The sequence below is a fragment of the Girardinichthys multiradiatus genome, chromosome 15, assembly GCF_021462225.1.
Source record: "Girardinichthys multiradiatus isolate DD_20200921_A chromosome 15, DD_fGirMul_XY1, whole genome shotgun sequence".
Classification (NCBI taxonomy): Eukaryota; Metazoa; Chordata; class Actinopteri; order Cyprinodontiformes; family Goodeidae; genus Girardinichthys; species Girardinichthys multiradiatus.
The window spans coordinates 9413196-9434880 of NC_061808.1; the positions used below are offsets into that span (position 1 = coordinate 9413196).

Consider the following 21685-nt stretch of genomic DNA (forward strand, 5'->3'; position numbering starts at 1 on the left):
CTTGGGATCAAGTTGTATCTTTATGGAGAAACTATTCGATCCTCCACTTCAGCACATGTTTTTTTGGGGTGGTTTACCACTTAAATTATTTGTACCATAACCTCTTATGGTCTTTAAAGAAGCCGAAAATAATTGTCTTACTGCATTCAACTCCATAACTCATGGCATGTTGCAAGAGGTGCGGTCTTGATGTACATTTTTACAATCCTGCTACATTCAAATACAGAAATCCTTTTTGCCTTCGCCATCAGGAAGAGATGAGTGTGGATGCCTGACCAAAAAGTGACATGAAAGCAACATTTCTGCACATATTTTGACTTTTAAGGCTATTCAATCAGGTGATGAACAGCTTGTTTAATTTAAATCCAAATTCAATCATTTGCCTATAGTCAATTTGTCTTTTGTTCCTGTTTCTTCTTTTCGCATTTCGTAGCTTAATATGAGCTTCTCGCCCCAGTGAATTTTTGTACACTTCTGACCAGAATTTTAAGGTACTACAGATTTAAATAAAAAACATTTTTGAAACAACATTTTAATCCCAAAATCCTACAACTCATCCAATGTATTGCAGAATAATGCATTGTAAAATTCAGTTTATCATAAGGTGTTAAAATATTTCCTTCCAAAACAACCTGGCTATAATGCAACTACTTTCATAACCATAAAAAGCAAAACCATCTTTGTGTTCCTAGGCTCTTTATGACTGCACAACTACAAGGTTGCCATGTTTGAATAAGCCTTTAGTTAAATCAAGTGGCCAATTTTAGGCCAAAGTCAGAATATAATCAATAATCCAATGGTTTTATGTCACTATAAACCAACCTCCTGCTTTCTGGACATGTTGTATTCTCAAAGTTTGTTAATTGGCTGACACTGGCCAAACAAATATAAGAATTACATATTTTTTTGTGCTTAAAGAAGATAGCTGTCAACATTCGTTTAAGTCAGGCATGACACATGATTTTTCCTTATAACATCGAGGTGGGATGAATAAGACATTCAAGTTCTTTGTGGACATAGCAAAGCATTGTGGGTATTCTCGAGAGAAGATACTGATCGGCAAATATTTGAGGTGCAGCCCAGCTCTGTTTGCCTCAGACAAAGGTTAAGGAAGAAGCGGCTACTATTGAATAATGCATCATGAGGACATGAGTAGAAGGAATGGATCACAACGTTTTTAACACTTGTCTCTCTGCTTACTATTTTTTATGCTGAGATTTTAATGAGAAGATGATGGTCGCAAATCTAAAGGGCCATTAAAGACATTTAAATAATTTTGATGATTTCTTGTATTCTTTTTTTTATTCTTCATTTTTACTCACTTTTGGTCTCAGAAAATAAAAACAACACCAGTTTAAGTCATTTCAAGCCTGTATTTGCATAATCAACATCTGCAGATTTCAGAATATGAAACCACATACATTAAAAGTATGAACAATAACATGTAATACAGACGGGACCATTTCCAAATAGAAACCTGTAGGGAACGAAGAGTAAAATGTTGTATGCTGATTCCAAATATTTCAGTAAAAATTATTAAATTCCAAAAAGGCGTTCCACGAAAGTTAACGACAAAGATCTGACCTGTTCATAAACGGAGCACAATCCTCAAACCAGGATAGTTTTCTGCAAGGCCTAATATAACCTGTGTGAATATATACGGAAGCTTTAGAACATCCGTCATGATGATTAGATTTCTCGTTTTTAATCACAGACACACAGTTATAACAAGCATAGACAGCACCTGGCAAATTGCTCATACCCCTCGAGCATTTTCACATTTATCATGTTACATCCACAAACTTAAAAGTACTTTATTGGGATTTTATGAAATAGACCAACACAAAGTAACTCATAATTAAGGAAAATGCTGCATGGCTTCAAAACGTTCCCGTCGTGGATCCGCTAACATCTCACAGAGCACTGTTCCAATCCATCATCAGTATGGCACAACTATAAACTTACCAAGACCTGACTTTCCACCTAAACCAACAGGCCCAGCAAAGAAAGCATTAATCAGAGAAGCAGCCAAGAGGACCACAGTAACTCTGGAGGAGCTGCATGTGGGAGAATCTTTTGACAAAAAGCAAATTAGCCATGCACTCCAAACCTCTGGCCTTTAAAGAAGAGTTGCAATTTTCCACAAGCCATGCAGGTGACACAACAAATATGTGGATGAAGGTGTTCTGGTCAAATGAAACCAGAATTAATCTTCTTAGTTGTTTTGTAAAACACTACATGCAGACAGAAACACGGCACGTCACCCAGATCACATTGTTTCCACTGTACAACACGGTGGTGGCAGCATCATGCTGTCAGGGTGCTCATTTTCAGCAGACACAGTAAAGCCACTTTTCACACTTCACATTTCTCAGATTTCTTATAGTAAAAAATTGCAGAAAACCATGCCTTATTTTAATTTCACTCAACAATTAGGGGCTACTTTGCGTTGGTTCATCACATAAACATCCCAAAAGTACATTAAAGGTTATTATGTGACAAAATGTGAAAAACGTTCCAATGCTATCAGTATTTCTTCAAGGCATTTGTCTTCTTATACATTTTGGAATTCTTTAATTATAAAACTGGATGAGTCAAAACTGTGGTAAACCTGTCAGCTTTGCTAAATCATTATAAATATTTTATATCAAACAGATTTTCTTCCAGTATGAAGTCCACAGAATTCTATAAAGAAAAGAAAAATCTGGTGGGGAAAACCCAGGAGTTAAAACCCATCATATAAAACCATCATTGTTAAATGCCTGTTGGCCGAAGAGGCCGTCCTGCTCTGAGTTATTGCCAGTGGAGCAGACTGAAGTCTTGCAGACTCAGTTCATGGATCCACAACAGGAATGGTGCTGACCTTGTTGTTCCTACTGATCCGACGTTCAGGCCTCTGCCTGGGCAGTTTGGTCTGGATCAGCTCCTCTGGGGTGTTACCCAGCGGAGGCAGCAGTCTCTTCTTGCTGTTCCTGGTCTCAGGAAGCCACTGAGGTGGCAGCTCAAATGGTCCGAAACCAAACTGTGGGGAGTCCTCTGCTTCTGTGGGCGTAGCAGGCGCCACCTGTGATGAGGAAGTGTACGCGCATGTGTGAACAGGAGAGGCCCGCACTGTTTTAGCTGATGCAGGGGCCTCTTTAGTAATGACCAGCCCTCCAACAGGGTCCTTCGATGTATTCACTTCACCCTTCAAGCTTTCTAGTCTTGACCCATCCTTCTGGTTTCCTTCTGATCCTTGAGAAGGAATCTCATGCTCTGCATCCTCTTCCTCTTCTTCCTCCTCAGAAGGTCTGAAGATCTGCTGTTGGCCAATGTTAAACATCTCTAAAAGCTGGCTCCCAGACCGACCAGCTGTATCTAGTCCCACAGGCTCCCCGATTACCCCTTCGCCCCCTATGGAGGCCAAACCACCTGTGCTGACCATGTTACGGCGGCTGTACCGCCTGTGAATCCTGGACAGCAGATCCAGGCAGCTGTGGCGAGCTGAGCGGTTAACCGTCAGAAGCAGGACAGGGTTTGTAAGAAGGGAAACCTTGGGGAGCCAAAGGGCTGTGAGATAAAGCGACACGGACAACTCTTTAGTGTCTGCAAAAATAGTACGATAAACCACCAAGGCTCCATAGGGGGCGCTGCAGGCTGAGAAAGCCAGCACGGCAGCCAGCAGGGTGGCGTGCAGCTCGGCTTCTCTCTGGGACACGTACGGGATGGAGATGCTGTTCTGCGGCGTCCGCAGCGCCGCGATGATCACCTTCTTCTTCTGGCTGGCGCTGAGCGCTCTGCGGATCAGGATCATGAACAGGAAGACCAGGGCCAGGGGGAAGATCACCGTAGTGACGTTGTAGATCAAAACGAAGACCACGTGACCCAGGGAGCGGGCATGGTCATCAGAGCAGGATGATGTGACGTAGACATCAGTAACGTTGGTGACAGCAAACACAGGGAGGCTGGCCACGACAGCGTGGACCCAAATGTAGATGACCAGGTCTCGAGATCTGGCATCAGAGATTTTCCTCTCTAATGGGTACAGCACTGAGTAGTACCTGCAGAAATAAAGACAAAGTTTCAGCTTACATGTAGAAGAAACTGTTACATTGGTGTTTAAAAAAAAAGTAGTTTTGTGCTCCTGGTGTTGCTCAAGCTGTGTTCTGCTGTGAAAAAATTGCCTTTTCGTTGAGTGTTGCCTGAACGCAGTCACGCTTAAAACGGCTTATGAAAATCTCTCTTAAGAGGATTTATGTGGAAATACAGATAAGCAGGGTGGAATTTTAAAGAGTCTGTCTAAAATACCCACATCAATAGCAGAATGGTTCAGAAACAACATGTATTCTGTTATGTGAAGTTAGGCAAGCAAAACAGAAATTCAGACAATCTCTTACTGATGTATGAGCTTCAAGTGGTTTTATATGAAAGATAGAACAGGTACAACATTAATGAATCCATTATATTTGCTGCAAACAGGAAAAACTGCTAAGAGGTTCATTTTTTTCTGCAAAACATTTATGATGTTGCTGTGTTAGAGGGAGTTAATTTGCCACAGCTAATTTGCAAGGGAAGGACTAAAAGGAATATTTAAAGGACATATGCAGCTTTTTTCTCTCTTTTTTTGCAATCACACAAAATGCTATCCAGTTTGTGGCTTCTTTCAATGTGCTTGTATCGCTAATTACACTTTCATGCATGAGTCGTGTCTTGGCCAAACCCCTCCTTCTGCCATACCATAACCACTCAAATTGCAGGAAATTGTCTAAATGGGGCGGGGTAAAGCGCAGCGCAGTGCCGCATAAGCATCCCAATTCTCAGCCGCAAGCAGGTGGTACCAACTCTTGACTGCAAATGTATAAAAGCAATAGTAAACCAGCTTAAGATGCAACTGACTGATTTTTCTGCCTGTATGCCCATAGAGGCATCTACCTGGTTCTATTTAAGTTTCTGCAACAGCCCCAATATTTCATCAAGATTCATAGACTATGCTTTGTAAAAGCCAGACCAGTGCCAGCAAAACAATTTAAATGAGCTCTACCAATTCTGCCAAAAAGAGCAGTAAAAAATCCAGAAGTGTGTGGATTTCACAGGAACTTTCTCAGGGACATTTAACCAAGCTAGGCCTATTTCTGCATAAATAGGGCTGTCTTTGGCAAGTTTAGTGTTGATTTCAGGTGCAGAGGCAACATTTGGAGGTAATCCTGGTTCTTTATTATTCCATTTGTTTTGTGCATGCTCAAATACCTTAGTCCGTAAAAGAGACCCCACAGCCTAATGCTGCCCGCACCATGCCTCGTAGTTGATACAGTTATTGGGTTTTTAAGGTTAATTTTGAAACAGGGTCTTCTCTCTCAGTCTATATTTGTGGGCTATGCTGGATCGGTGGCAGAACATTGAGCAATTTAAATAAGTTCTATCAATTCTGCCAGGAAGAGTTGTCGAATATCCACACTTTCATGCTAAAAGGTTGTTCATGGTTAAAAAAATGTATGCAACTTCCCAAATGACATTTATTATTTGTAGGCTTTTGTGTTAATAGCAAGAAAAAATCCCATGAAGATTTTGTGAGTTATTTTGCTGCATCCCATCAACGTGTAAACGAGCCAGCTGTGCTGCAGTCTCTGGTTGTCTGTATATCTCCGGCCTTGATTACCCTTCTAAAGAATGAATTATTAAGTGTTTTCATATTATTCTGACTGCAGTTGCTATGGAGCCAACACAATCTTTAAAGCAGTAAAATCCAGGTTAAGACGATGCTGCAACAATGTAGCAGCTGTCTGCAACCCCAAGACTAAAAATAAGCATGACTTACACTTATTTAGCTGAACAGTGAATTTAGGACTTAGAAGTAAGTAAATTTTCATCTTTGCGGAGCACTGATTATACCCTTAATGGTTTCTTTTTTCTGGATAAAAATAAAGTTTCAAATGCAATGTAATTGAGAAGTAATACAGTTTCTAAACAGTCACTATGGAAATGGTTTCACTCTCTGATTTGCCACTCAGTTTCAGTGATAAGTTAGAGACATGACTAACATTTATATGGTTTGACACATTCATTGTTTACATAAAAGTAGTATTTCAGCTTCATCAGAAATTTGCCAATCAGCATTAAGAGTAATACATGCCATTGGTATGGTTATGAAAGACTTTATCTCACCACTGTTGGGACCCAGCCATGGATTTCAACATTAAACTCCGGTACGAACTTTTCTGGAACTTTTCAAAATAAAGTGCATTAACCTTCTTCCGGCACAGCCAGGAAACGGGATAACTGCGGACTTCCTGTGACGCTACTGCCCAAATAAAAGCACAGCTGTTGCTACATTCGCCCTCTTCTACACGGCCTTTGAAAGGGACCGGATAGGGGAGACAAGCGCGCTGATGTCTCTTTGCTGGCAAACAGACATAAACTCTTCAACTGGATCCAAGGATGTCATACGATCATATGCAAAGATAAGTACGAATGAAATACTGTCTGTGTATCCGGTATTTTCATTCATGAACGGGGAAATTAAGGTGTAAGAGTTGCTTATTTTTTCTCTGAGGCCTGTGAAGCAAATTGTCCCAGAGAAGTTCCCTACAGAGAAGCGGTATCTATGAAGCCAAGCGGAGCGGTCTCCCAGTCTGGAAGGAAGACAGCAGAGACCGCATCACCGTGTTAACGTGCAGCGTGGTTGGCTGACACAACGAGCCATTTTTAATCCACAGCTGGAAGTTAGCGGGAAGCTAACCCTTTGTTCACAGAACGCCTTCAACCCCCAAAGCTAAGGAGGTTAGCTGTAGCCAACCATTGTTCACTGTGGATACCTTCTTCAAACTTTATCGTCGCTTGGACAACATTCCTCACCACAGTTCATGAGGTTAAGTGTTTTGGGCAGAGCAGAACAATAATAGAAAGCATGGTCAGAGGTTAGGTTTGGGCAGAGCAGAATAATATAGAAGTGATTTAGATTGAAATTATCTAAACGTTTTTCATTTTATGAAATTTGGTTTTGTTTGTGTTGAACTCAGCTATCTTGGTGCTAGCAGGCTATGTACAGCACAGGTGCTCAGGTTGTGTTCTTTGTTTGTATGTTTTTAAAGTTAAGACAAACTTTACTTGAAGGGTGATTTTAAACAGAAGATTGCTCATAACGCGCCGTCCGCGCTTATGCAATTTAACCCTTTTATTGACCCTGGTATTTTAAAAGGTATGTGTTTGATTCTGGTGCTAAAGAATATTTAACAGAAGGGTTGTTAGTTTCAAGCTAGTGAATAATAGTCCCTAAACATTATTTCACTAAATCTGATAACTAAGTAAACATCATTAAGCCCCATTTCTCCAGAAAGATTTGGCCCTTTCCAAAATATTCCCTTAATATTTCTTCAAATATTATTTCAATAAGTAAAGGCAGCTCATGAGACACTGTTGAGAATTAATCATCCAGAAGGTTGGTTTCATTCACCAGATCATTATTTAAAACATTATTTTATTAAAATAATATTTTATCTGATCTTGCATTGTGAGTGGTTGTCTAAACGTTGCTGATTATTGCTTGAGTTGGTTCCTAGACTAACTTAACTTCCCTTCCAGATCCTTCAAGATAATCCTTGGTTCTCAAACATAAACATTGCATGGTAATGTTGCATCACTCTTTCGGTCATAATTTCCAATCATCTTTAATCAACTTGCTTATATTGTACATAGCCTATTAGTCTTCCTTATTCTTTAATTCTGCTTGGAAGTTTAGTTGGATTGTTTTAGCATAGTCAAGAGTTTGTTGATTGAAATATGTTTGACTTTGAGTTGACTTATTTTTGTTAATACATTCTTGTATTTTAAGAAATTGTGTGAATTCATTCCATGTGTGTGCAGAGTTTAAGTTGTTCAATAATGTCAGAGCTCGTCTCACACCTTTCTATTTTGTCCTAATACCATCGCCTTACTGGGCTGATATTCACAGGACAACCCTTAACAGACCGAAATATTATTTGATAAAATATTAATATTAAATATTAAATAATCTCAGATTAATAATCACAACACCACTGTGCACCTATTTTGAGTGATTTGTGTATTTTTGACCTTAGAATAAAATTTTGACACTTTTTATACCATTTTGCACTGGTTTGAGAAAATAGATATATGAAATATGACATGGGTACAGAAATAGCAAAACACTCGCCTAAGGTTGCCAATAGGGGGCAACATAGTGGGAGAAAGACTGTGGCAGCATAATGAATTTCTGCTAAAAACAAATGAGAACTGCAAGAATTTTTTTTGCAATGACTGTGTGAGGTTAAGAGAATGTTGATACTGATGTCTGAACACATGAAGCAGAACAGGTATAAGTCACAACAAGATGATTAAGCTTACTGAGCAGCTGACGCCTGCATGGCCCAGATTAGTATGTTGTGTTATTTCTAGTAAATGTGGTTATTATGTGAGATTTGAAGAGTGTTGTAGGATCCTAGCAAAAAAAATTCATTATCTGTGTTTGTGTTTTGAGACTTCATTTTTATTTTAACTAGTAATTTTTTATAGAAGCATCCTATAACATAGTTGAGTCCCCCAGCAGTGGTATTTACAGCATGCACCTTAACTCTAACCTTATCACTACGAATCTCACAGAAATGGCCTGACAATAATTATCAGCTTATGTTGTTTTATCCAAATAAGGCTTACAGAAGTGACTTTAAACAAATTTACTGGATAACACAGCTGTTAACCATTGCAGCTGAGAGAACAGCGCAGTATACACTGCTATGGGGCTCGAGGTCGCTCGCCCTTTAGTCCCTTAATGTTTCATCCAACAGGGCGTAAATGGACTGAACTTATATAGCGCTTTTCCAGTCATGCAGACCACTCAAAGCGCTTTACACTAGAGTCACATTCACCCAATCGCACTCACTAACGCTCACACATTCATACACCGATACGCGGATCAGTAGGCAACTTGAGGTTAAGTGCCTTGCCCAGGGGCACATCACACATGGAAGCTGGAATCAAACCCACAACCTTCTGATTGCAAGACAACTACTCTTCCTACTGAGCCACAGTCGCCTATTGTATCGTAGTGTTCACACCTGCATGTTTATCTGCTTAACACAGATTTGTGGCGCATCTTAATATTCACACTATTCTTAAGTGTCGACTATTTTTTCAAATACACGATTAATAATTGGATAGCAAAAGGTGCTTAATAAGAGATTTTTTTTACAGAATTTGAAGCAAGTAAAGCTAAAACTATGCCACATGAGGAGTTCTGGATAGAGCATATTTAAAGACAAGGAAAGTTTTTCATCTTAAATACAAAATGTAGATATATTTTTTGTAAAATTGTTGCTTAATTATTGCTCTGAGTTGTTTGTTCTTTCAGCAAATGACATGTTTTGGTGTCTGTATACTCCAGTTAAGGATTATTTGATTACTAAATTAGTTGATGATTATTTCAATAATCAATTAATCATGATACATCCGGTTAATTGTTTCAGCCCTTGACCAAATATCAAAATATCAGATATAAATGTCTTTGCAGGATCAAAGTTATTGAAATTACCATGCAACTTGCAGTTGCACAACCCTTAGGACTGCGATTTTTAAAATGGAAACATGTCAGAAATACATTCATCTATCAATTTGTATCAAGCGAACACTTTTTTAAATTTTCACACTCTGTCACTTTTGGGCTGCTGCATCATTATTTTCTTAACTGAACAGGGTGGTGTTTCCCAAAACGTATTATCTAACTCTAACAACAAGGAGGACAACTGTGATTCTTTTTCCCAGATGACAAAGAACATAGTTACATTTTTAAAGACTGTGAGATTTTATGTGGGCAGAAACTGCTATCTTTGACTGCTTTTGGTTGCAGCACTTAACGCTGCAGAGAGGCCAGAACACATGCTCCATCGATCCCAGTCTTCCATCTTCTCTTCTCATCACAGGGTGTAGATGGAGGCTAAAAAAGACTCTTTTGACAGCCTGAAAAACAACTGTTCTTATTTGAGGCTTCGATATAATGTGAAGCTCCTCTTCTTCGAGTGCTCACAGAAAGAGAATCACTTTGGCAGTCAGCAGGAGAAATGTATTGAACTGATCAATGAACTGATTTCAAGGATCCCCTTCTCTGAAGAGCTCAAACCAAATTTGAGCTCTTCAGAGAGCTTCCAATTGAAGTGAGCAGCAGGTGCTCTTCATCTTTTTCAACTACGCATTGACATTTAGGTTGTTTCGGCTGGAAACAAAACATTCTGGTCACAAAAATCTATTTTTGCTCTCTACCAGAAAATCACAAAGGATAATTTCTAGCTAAAAGGGAATTTGTGCACCAGGACAATGATTTGAAGTGTGTCAGCAAGATCACCTCCAAATAACTCAAAGAAAAAAAAAAAAAGAAAAGAAAAAAAAGAAGGCTTTGGAGTGGCCCAGTCAAAGACTGGACTTAAACCCCATGGAGAGAGTGATCTCATCTGCCATCATCTGCTGGGGTAGCAGCATCAGAGCCAGGGACTTAAAACAAGCTGATAAAGAAGGCTGGCTCTGTTCTGGGGACACCTCTGGAACCTCTGCCGATCATTTTGCAAAGAAGGATTCTTCATAAAATCAAGAACATTATTGATAACTCTGAGCATCCTCTTCATGAAACTTTTGTACAACAACAGAGTGTCTTCAGTAAGAGGCTTCTTCAGCTCCACTGTAAGACAGGCCGCTACAGGAGATCCTTCCTGCCTACAGCCATCAGCATCTACAACGCCTCTTTGGAGAAACCTTTATAATATGAGCTACAACATTTAATCTCCCTTTGGGATTAATAAAGTATTTTTGAATTCAATTGATATTGTGGCATCACCTTAAACAGGTGGTTCATGCTCAAAAGCCCTCCAATTAGGTTGAATTAAATCAATTATTCAAAGACAAGTAGGACAAAATTCCTCCATAGCATTGTGTAAGACTCATTGCCAGTTAACACAAATTAGTGATGGCAGTTGTTGCCACCAATGCTGGTTAACCAGTTAGGTTTAGGGAGCAATAGCTTTTGACATAGAGGCAAATTGGTTTGGAAAGCTTTTTTCCATTTATTAAAAGAAATAATCATTTGAAAAATGAATTTTGTATTTACTCTGTCTCAAATTAAAAACTGTTAAGTGTGAAAAAAGAACATAGCAAATTTGTACAGGGGCAAATCCTATATTCACAAAACTGTATAAAGCAGTCATTCCTTTTTTTTAAATGTACCTGTCGAGTGCGATGGCGCTGAAGCTGAGCACAGTAACGGAGCAGAACAGTTTATGCAGGAACTTCACGACCTTGCAGAGCACCAGCGTATGAAGCCACAGGCAGCAGCGTGGACTGGCTCCGAGCGCCACATCGAAGGGAACACACACTAGGCCGGCGCAGATGCCTGAGCAGGCCAGGTTCTTTATGAATCGGTTGGTCACTGATTTAAAGACACTCGTGCAGCAAGTGCACCATAGCACGGTTGCATTACCTGTGGAAAGGAGAAAGGGAGTTCAGAACAAGATCGCATTTTGTGCTTGCATAAAGTGGTTTATTTAGCTGAATCATGGTCAAGCATAGCTTTTAATGCCAAAAGATAGCAGATTAGCTGGTTTGGTTTGGTGGTTAGCTGGTTGCATCCAATACAATACAAAACAAACAAGGCCATGAATCAGTTCTCTTTCATACATTGGCAATTTTTGCAGAAAATGTGTTAATACATTGTAGAACCAAATTTTGCCAATAATACAGCACTTTGTCTTGTTCTACCACATTTCACAAGGTTGGAGCAGACAGAGAGAGGGATGGCCAGTCTGCTTTGCACAATCTTTTTAAAGATTGTCCTTGGACTGAGTCCCCCTCTTCATTTCACCCCACAATTCTTCTACAGCATTTAGGTCCATTTCTGGGCTCATTTGGCCATATGTTTTGGAAACTTGTCCTGCTGAAGACCCAAAGAGGACGCCTTTTCATTATTTTTCTTCTGTTATTTCAAAGAATTCATGATGTGATGCCCACAGCATTACGGATCCTCCACCATATTTAATAGCAGACATTAGGTGTTTTCCCACATGTTTAGCCTTTGCTTTATACCAGATCAATCTGGAGTAATTGTTGACAGAGTTTATTGGTCTCATCCAACCAAAGAAAATGGTTTCAGTTAAAGTCCTAGCAGCATTTCGGAAACTTTACACTGACATTTGGGATGTAAGAACAGAAAAGGCTTAGTTTTCTGGCTTGTAAATTGTGTCTAGTGGTTATTTAGAAGACTTGGTGACCCAAGATGTCATTTCAGTATGTCAATTCACTATGTGAAACACATTACATAGAAAAGATTTTTTTTAAATGGTTCAATCAATGCATTTTACAGCACCCGATGAAATAGAAAAGCCTTCATAGAAAAATCTTACCTAAAATTTGTATTTTCTGGGTATGCTTTTATGTACGGGTTTTGCAAAATGGTCTAAACTTTCAAAGGTTTTTTATTTTTATTTTTTGTTTTAGATTTTCCTACTATGAAAATATGCATTCATTTTAAGTCTTTTTACACATATTTACCAGGGTGGCAATAAGTGTGGAGGACTGTTCATCATGACCACGTTTTACATCATAATCTGGTACCAACAAGATGATATACGTGAAGTCGTATCGACAGCAAAGTGATGTGTGGGATCAGTGTATAACACAACATGTTGTTCTGATGCATTATCAAGAACATCCCACATGCTCTAAACAGCTGCAGGTTGCTCATATCATGTGCTTCTCACAGACGAAACAGTGACTTGCTCACAAAGTGATGTCTTCATGTAGACAGCAATTTAACCTTCATTCTTTTGTAGTCACAACCTGCTTTTATCGCTACACCAATGTCCTTTTGAGCTTAAAATACTCACCCGCCACTTTGCAAATACTGTGACAACCACAGACACAGCAGCCAATAGAGATAGAGACCAAACACTAAACCTGACTGTTCTTTCTACCCATCAAATGTTAGTTCAACTACAGGGAGCAACATTAGCAGAAAGGACAGCTTGTATATTCTCTGGATTTATTGTTAATAAGCTGGTCTCAGTGAGATGCATCCATGTGTCTAAAGATAGTGGCACAAGCTATTAAGACTAAACCTGTGACTCATTATTAACACATTTAACAGCTTCTTTTTTTTTATTGCATCCGAGTGGTGTTTAATTGCTTTATTTCCCATGGCAGAAATGTTTTGTGAATGATGAGTACCAAATGGCTAATACACCTACTTTCCCATAGCGCTGAATGAAGCTGTTGTCAGTAACAGCCAGGGCCATGTGTGCTGTGGAGCAGGACATGTATTTATAGTAAAACCCGGAGCTCTGTCTTCACTGTGAAGCTGGATAACTGTCTTTCCCTATTGCCCCGAACATTAGGGGTATCGTATAGTCTAACTAGTGGTCCGATGAGGTGTAACATTTTATATAGGCCAAATCAAGACTATTGGTGAAAAGTTTTTTTGTCTTACATAGGTGGGTAGTACCTAGTTACATGTAACTGAGTATTTTGAAATAACGCTACTCTACTTGAGTACCATTTATGATGCAATGATGCTATTTATTTGACTCGTTTTGGATTTTATTCTTTAAAATAACTTTTAATTTTTGTCAATCTGACTACATGATTTTGTACAAATAAAATCAGATGTTCTACCCTCTAAGAGGTTTTCTTCCAGAATTCCCCAGAATTATTTAGTCACAGCCATTTTTCCATCAACTCTCAACAGCTTCCCTGTCCCTCCTGAAGAAAAACCTACCCACAGCACGATGCTGAAACCATTGTTTCATCATGGGGAGGAAAGATAGCGATGTTAGCCAAAAAGTTTGAATTTGGTTTCATCTGACCAGAGCAGCTTCTTCCACATTTGCTTTGTCCCATACTTGGCATACTTTTGGCAAACTGCAAACAGGACTTCTTATGTCTTTCTTTACAGGGGCTTTCCTATTGCCACTCTTCCATAAAGGACAGATTTGTGCATAGTTTTCCTGTCTGAAGATTTCCCCATCTGAGCTGTGTATCTCTCCAAGTCCTATAGGAATTACCATGGACTTCATGGGTTCTTCTCTGATTAGTGTTCTCCTTCCAAGCCCTTTCAGTATAGGTGGATTGACATGTTTTGGTAGGTTTGCAATGGTGCCAGGTCCTTTCATTGATGGATAAGTAATTGAACAGTGCTCCATGAGCTGTTCCAAGGTTACTATTCTGTTTTATAACCTAAACCTGCTTCAAAATTGTCCACAACTTTATTCCTGAGCTGCCTGCTGTGTTCCTTTGTCTTTGTGTTTGTTCACAAATTTTCTGAGGCCTTCACAGGACATTGTATTTATACTGAATTTAAATTACACACAGAAGTACTCTAGTTACTAATGAGGTGACTTCTGAAGATAATAAGTTGAACTGGATTTTATTTAGGTGTGTAAGAGTAAAGAGACCCAAATACCATGTATACATTTCCTTCCACTTTACATTTGTGTGTAAATTTGTGTTGGACTATTACCGAAAATTCCAACAAATTACAAAGAAATTTGTTTTTGTAGCAAAACAAAATGCAAAAAACCTTTGCAAGGTACAGTTTTACTTTTACCACAGATATTTCAGTAATGCTTTTTAGCTTTTACTAAATCTTAAACTTTTAACCACCTCAGAAGTGAAGCTTGAAAAGCAAAATGTTTTTTGATCAGCCTGACTATCTAAAACTGTCCATCTATTGTCTATACCCACTCGTCAGTCATGTTTTTGGACTGTAGGAGGAAGCCATTGTTGAATTTATTGCTCTCATCCAGAAGACAGACAATAGAGAAATGACCGTTAAAATTTATCTCAGTCATAAGTAAAAACTACTCCTATTTTTCCACCTGTTTTTGCATTCATTTTGTTTTCCATTTGTGAATGAGACCCTATGGGGAACATCGAGCAGCAATAAACATTATGTCTATTTTATTGTTCAAAGTTTGATTTGAGATTTCAAAGCACGCTGGAGCTTTCCTCCTTCAGACAATATCAATCCTTAATAACTACATTACACAAATCTCCTCCAGGCCTTAGTCTGAAAAAGCAGGAACAGGTAATCTTCTCATCTACTGTAAAACAATAAATATATAAAGAAAATTTAATTTTTTGTACATTTGGTGTAAAGATAACTAGAGCTCAAAGAACAAAAGAAGATTTTATCTTCAATTATTCAACTCGCTTAATTATCATATATGATTTACATTTTAAAGAAAAGCAGCTTATGATGTCTTGCAATACAAGTGAATTATGCCCAAAGCCAAGCAGCTCAGTTTCAAATCCATCCATCCTGTTGTGCTTGTCTGAGATAGGGTCCGGAAGAGAAACCCAGACATCTCTCTTCCCTGCGACACTCTCCAGGTCATTCTGGGTGATCCCAAAGGTCAGAAGAAGAAGTTACGTTTCCTTGTGGGGTCTCAATCCAGTCCAGGAAATCCCTAAAAGGGATCTGATCAGATCCCCAAACCACTGCAGGTTTAGATGAGGAGAAGGATCGGCTTCTTACACCTGGTTTGACTAGGTGAGGGATGCTGAATAATTTTGCTTAGTCTATTTGGTTTGGTTACAATGTACTTTTAAATGTGTCAGGCAGTAACAGCAGCTCTTCATTTGGGGGTGTTATCACACGAAGCTCCCCAGTATGAGCTGCAGACAGGGCAGCAAACTAGCAGCTTGTTGCTCTGCATATGTGAGACGAATGCAGCAGTACAGAATAACATAAAGAGTGAGAGACAACAACATGCTGATGTGGCTACACAGATGCTGAACGAGGATTTAAAAGTATTCAGATCACATATATGTCCGTAAATCAGATGTATAAACATCACTTCCTCTCTTTGTATTAAAGAACAGTTGTTTATTTGCAATGTTTTCAGGAGAAGAAGATAATTCAGATGATCTTTCACACCTGTCCGAATAATTCGCTCTATCTGTGGTAAAAAACGTCTGGTCCATTTAAGTGCACAGCTCTGGTGTGAAAGCTACCTAAAGTAAAGCCCATTTGCTTTACATAGGAAGCTCATTTTAGAAGCTTGTATCTGAGAGCTCACTCTTTCGGTCATTATCCATTTATTATAACTGCAGGTGAGGGGTGGACTGCAGAATCAATAGCTTTGCTTTTTACCTTAGCTCTTTCTTTATGACAATGGACCAGAACAGCAAACATTGCTGCTAACAAGAATCAGATCATACCAACAACTGCCCAATCTTTATATCAATCAAGAACAAGACATCAAGATAGAAAAACTCTTCCACTTGAAGCGGAAACTGGCCTCCAAACCTGAAGGGGGCAGTCGACCTTTTCTGGTTTAGAACAATGACCTAAGATTAAGAGGAGCTGACCCTTATCCTGGCCATTTCACCGCCTGCAAACTTCTTCAATGCATGCTGAAGGTCATGGCATGGAGAGGACAATATAACTTCATTATTTAAAAGAAGCAGAGACCCCTGAGGTTCCCAAACCATACACCTACATTGCAGCAGTTGGAGATCTGAAAGCTTTGATGGAAATGTGCAATCACAAAGGCTCAATAAAACAACTTAGGCTGGAATGGTTTAAACACAAACGGTGGGATGAGTTTTTCAGCAGCCTTAGGTGTAAAAGAAAATGTAATGTCTATAATTGCTGATCTCCACAGGAGAGACTGATAACAACATTCAAGGATGCATAAAGGACTTTAACTATGCATTTCTTTGACAGTCTGGCTAGTACCACTGTTAGACTATTCATGTGAACATGCAGTTTGAATTAGAGGTACAAAATGTTTTCACCGTCTCCTGGTACTGTTTATTACTGCTGCATTGCACACAAGTACATTTATCTGGAGAATTAGCTTGAAAAACATTACTGCATACATGTAAATCAGTAATAAAATGGCAAAACTAACGGAGGTTTGCACATAAAATATTAGATTCATCAATGGGATGGCTGCAGCTCTCAACATAAGATCCATATGTATGAGGAAAATGTGAGAAAGCTGTGAGGCAGATTATGTTTAAAAATATGCATGGATAGTCGTGACTTTATGTGCAAAGTAATAATGTTTAAAATATGCAAAAATCGGAAAAGTCATTGACTTAATTTAGTAGAAGCAGGCAATGGCTAAAGAAAATTCCCATTTTGAACATGATGAAATATTCCAGGCATGGATTATTAATTCAAGCATAATTTTGCAGCTACCCTGTTTCCTTCAGCTCCTTAATGAGGTCAATGGCCTGTCACACATCTGCATATTGTTGGCATTTTAACTGATGCACTATATACATGTCTCTTACTTAAAACAATCTTGTCTTTGCAAGTTCATGGTGGAAATAAATCAGTTTTAATTATACTTCATGTAGCTCCCACCTTATTAGTAACTAATAACTATTGCAAATAACGGTTACGCAAAATATTTTCTTAGCCATGTCATTTTATTCTGTTTTGCCAGTTTCTTTAAGTCAATGGAACCATCGTTCATCACAGTAAACGGACACTTTGTGAACTCTGTAAAACATCCAGCTTCTGACGGATCTCATACCTTTCCCAATGATACACTAGGAATCAGGGACGAGTGTGATTTCTGAAGTGGAGAGACAGGATGTCACGACCACATTTGTGACAAATGAAACATTAATTTGCAGCTTTCATTTTGGCCAGGATGACTATGTTTCTGGCTGCTCATATAACAGCGCGTACGTCAAAGCCAAGTCTGTGCAAGGCGGATGTGATAGTGGTCCTTTAAGGCAAGGCAAGTCTATTTGTACCGAACCATTTATTAGCAGGGTAACTCATAGTGCTTTATGGGTAGAACCAAGGAACAAGGATAAAACACCAAATGACATGTATTTGCATAAAAGAAAGAGGCATAAGAAAGAACCATTAAAATGACAAAATATGAGTAAAATAAAAAGTTAAGAAATTGTAGAAATGATATAGCATTCTTAGTCCTTCATGGCTAAGCTGTATTAAACAGTAATGTTTCAAATGATTTATCAGTTTCTGCACATCTCAGGTTTTTTAGGCAGCTTGTTCCAGAGCCAAGGAGCATAGAAACTAAATGCTGCCTGCCCTCGTTTAGTCCTCGTCCTTTGAACAGGTTCAAAATCACATGTAGGACCTGGTGCGGGCTCTGAAAGGTAATTTAAGGACTGGTGTGATGTGAGTCATTTTCCTAGTGTTGGTGAGGACTCCAACAGAAGTATTTTGAATGAGTCCGGTTCAAACACCATTAGAAGAATCTATCCCACTGACAATTAAATGCACGCAGCAGTTTTTCTGTGTACTGTTTTTTTTTTATAAGAAAATATTTTCTCTGACAATGTTTTTAAGGTGGTAGTACGCTGATTTATTGATGGACTTTATATGGTTGTTAAAGTTCAAGTCTGAGTCCATGAAAAACCCTAGTTTGTTTGCTTGCTCTGCGTTCTTTAGCCCCATGGAGTCCAGTTCAGTTTTGATTTCAAACCTTGCTTTTTGGGACCTAAAACAATCACTTCTGTGTTTTCGGTATTGAATAGGCGGAAATTCAACAAATATTAAATAAATTTGCCTTCCAACTTCATCTGCTGCAGCTTTATGCTGCCTCTCCATGGATCAACATGTTATGGGTTTAGTTTAGGTTGGTTTATTTTAAACATGATCAAACACATTTACATTATAGAAACCTAATTAGGTTGGAGGTTGAGTGGATCTACAGTAAATTAAATGTTTAAAAATGTCTATATGAGAAATAATTGCAAACTGGACGGTAAAATGTTTCTTCACAGATGAGGACACCAACATAACTCAAAATGTACACTCTCTGTCCCCTGTATATCATCTCAAACTGGCCTGTTGAATGTGAAAATAAATTTACTGTAATCCAATGGCCTACATTATCCCAATCCAATAGAGCAACTTTTTGATGTGGTGGAACAGGAGATTTGCATCATGGATGTGCAGTCGATAAATCTGCAGCAACTGGGAGAGACTGGGTGTCAATATGGACCCAAATCTCTCAGAAATGTTTCCAACATCTTGGTAAAAGTATGGCACAAAGAATTAAGGCAGTTCTCAAGGAAAAAGGGGGTCAGTCCAACCCAGTGCTAGCAAGGTGTACCTAATAATGGGCTCTGTTAGTGTGTGTTTGCTTGTTTTGAAATAGTTTGAGTCAAACTAATACTGCAAAACAAAAGACTTTTAGCGATTTTTAGAGATGAGTGACGTTAACCTAGGCTTTACAAAAGATTTTACAGACTGTTTGGCCTTGTTAAGCTCTATAATCAGATGTTACAAGCAAGTGGTGGATCATACTGAGAGCTCTCACTAACAAAACCTGTCTGAAGTGTTTGCACATCAGTAGATTTTATGTGACACACTTTCTTTGCTAATTCCTAAACGTCAGCTTCTGTGCATTTAGGCATATATTCTGAGGGAAGTAGGGTGGGTAATGGGTTATGGGAATTGGAGGTTTCTTTGCTCTAAAGAATAAACATGTTATTATCTACACAAACAAAAAAATATGGGAATTGGAGGTTATAGCAATACTTTTATTATTTTTAATGCTTTTAATTTTGAACTTTTGTTAGGTAATGCACAATTTCATAACTGTAACTGTGTTTATCCTGTGTTTTGTTTTTTTGCGCTATTCTTTGAGTGATATATGTTTTTGTGTGTAGATGGTGTAAGTCATATTTTCCTTTGAGATTAACGTTCTTATATATGGTCTGTGTTCAATAAACTAAATAAACAAACAAAACAGATTAAATTAGATAAGAAATTCTGATAATTTATAATTATTTTCTACAATGTTGCTGCATTTGATTAACCAAGGTCTTCAAAAACAAGCTTCCACATGTTCATGTTGATGGTGACAACACATAAGCTAACTGTTCACAGCTCCTTTGAGTACAATAATTTGTAGTTTCCTCATTGTTTCTTCCTCTTTATTATGAAGTTTTAATCAAATTTCTCTTCCAAAGATGTTCTCTTTCTACTGTATGATTGCAGAACATTGTATGGATTTCTTGAAAGCTTGGCAGAAATAAAACACTTTGAAATAGGGTCGTCGGGTGTTCTGCTTCGTGCAATTTTGCCCTTTTTTTCCTAGCCCACCAACTGAGACAATGTCCTGCAATTTGATTGTTTTTTTTTATAAATTAAACCTGCACTACCTGCTAAACTTATCTTTAATATTCATTTCAGAATAATAACTGTTTGTTGTGTACTTTTCTATATGTTTTAGATGTTATTTTATGGTTCAATGAAACAGAACATGAAAAAAGAACACATTTCTAAAACTCAAACTAAGAGTTGAAAATGCTGAATATGAAACAAATCTTTTACAGGTTTCTTGATGTTAAAAACTTATTTCATTTAAATTTAGATACCAATATGTTGACTGGCTTATAGCATACATTTAAACAAATATAGGCAGTTAAAGAAAATGACTGGTGGGGTTACCCTACATTAAGGCTATTTATAAAGAAGATCATAGCTGGTTGAAAAAGATATCTACAGCTATCTATTAATAGCTTGAGAATCTATGTTAAAATCAATCAAAAGTCACCTTTTCCCATAAATACTAATGTTTACAAATGCCAACTACTTTCTTGTGCCTCTCGTGATGTCACCAACCAAACAAGCACAAATGAGATGTAGTTCTTTTTCCTCAGTGTGCCTTTTAAAAACCTTGTGTTTGGCCAATTCCTGCAATGGAAATCCATACTTCATCACCCAGCTGTCTTTTAATAGTCCGTGTTAGCTATTTGTAGGGAATAAATACACATCAGGACAGTCTCTTTAAACTGGAATACAGCCTCTCCCACTAAAAAGATTCCCATGACCCACATTTAACAAACTGAAAATTCAATTTAAAACGTGTTGAAATAAACAAGAAATGCAAACATTTGTGACTTGTCTAAATGCACAATGAGTGGACCTACTGAGCAGCGACCCAATCAGGATGAAAACCTGAACCGTGGTGGTGAAGTCCCTGTAGGCTTGCTCTCGGATGAGGCGCTCCTGCTGCTCTTCCAGCCCGGTTCCCTCTGCAGGCGGATTGCTGCTGCTGTCCCACCGGTCCGATGCATTCAGGAGATCCAGCCAGAGGTGGGCTGCTGTGAAATTCACAGCACTGTCCCCCACCGTCGCTGCCCGGGTCCAGCCATCCATGTCGACCACAGAGATCCCAGACAATTATTTCCAGGTAAGGTTGGAAGGTTCTGGTCGCAAAAACTGGAAGAGCATGTTCGGATCGTGGAAATTACGGCGAAGAGAGAAATAAAAACTCTATATGGAAGGCTGAGAATGACAAAATGCAGAACGGAGAGGCAGGAAAATACGTGCACCCAGTATATTGGGGAATATTTTCTTAGTAAATATGTAAATACGAGATAAAACGTGAAAAATATTCACTCATCGCAGCACCAGGTGAACCTCAGCTGCAGCTTCCGAGCCACATTTTCCCAAAATGAATGCATGGCAGAAAATACAGGTCAATGCAAACCATGCACGCTGTGGATGGCTGGAAGGTGCTCCCTGACATCCAGAGCACCTAAAACAACGCCGATCCAGAGGGGAATGAAGCGTGCACTGCTAAAAACACAGCCCCCTCTCTATTTCCTGGCAAAAAACCTTGTGGCTGCAGGCTGGTAGATGCTGTAGAGGCTGTTTTCTTTACAGACTGAGTGGTGTGGTGAGACTGCGACCGAATACAGTATCTCCCAG

At 38.8% G+C, this 21685-nt stretch overlaps 1 protein-coding gene across 1 annotated transcript; it reads right to left on the reverse strand.

Moving 5' to 3' along the window:
• Positions 1 to 1353: 1353 nt before the first annotated feature.
• Positions 1354 to 21685, reverse strand: gpr176 (G protein-coupled receptor 176). Its single transcript, XM_047388355.1, has 3 exons — positions 20902 to 21685; positions 11203 to 11455; positions 1354 to 4040 (listed from the first exon to the last, which is right to left on the reverse strand). Exons 1-3 carry the CDS (start codon positions 21128 to 21130, stop codon positions 2834 to 2836), a joined length of 1689 nt encoding a protein of 562 aa, XP_047244311.1. The 5' UTR covers positions 21131 to 21685; the 3' UTR covers positions 1354 to 2833.

Excerpts from the sequence above, each read along its gene's own strand:
- gpr176 (XM_047388355.1), bottom strand. The coding sequence starts at position 21,130 with ATGGATGGCTGGACCCGGGCAGCGACGGTGGGGGACAGTGCTGTGAAT. Across the intron at positions 11,456-20,901 it reads CCTGATTGGGTCGCTGCTCA|GTAATGCAACCGTGCTATGG; the intron begins GTAGGTCCACTC and ends TCCTTTCCACAG. Across the intron at positions 4,041-11,202 it reads AGCGCCATCGCACTCGACAG|GTACTACTCAGTGCTGTACC; the intron begins GTACATTTAAAA and ends TTATTTCTGCAG.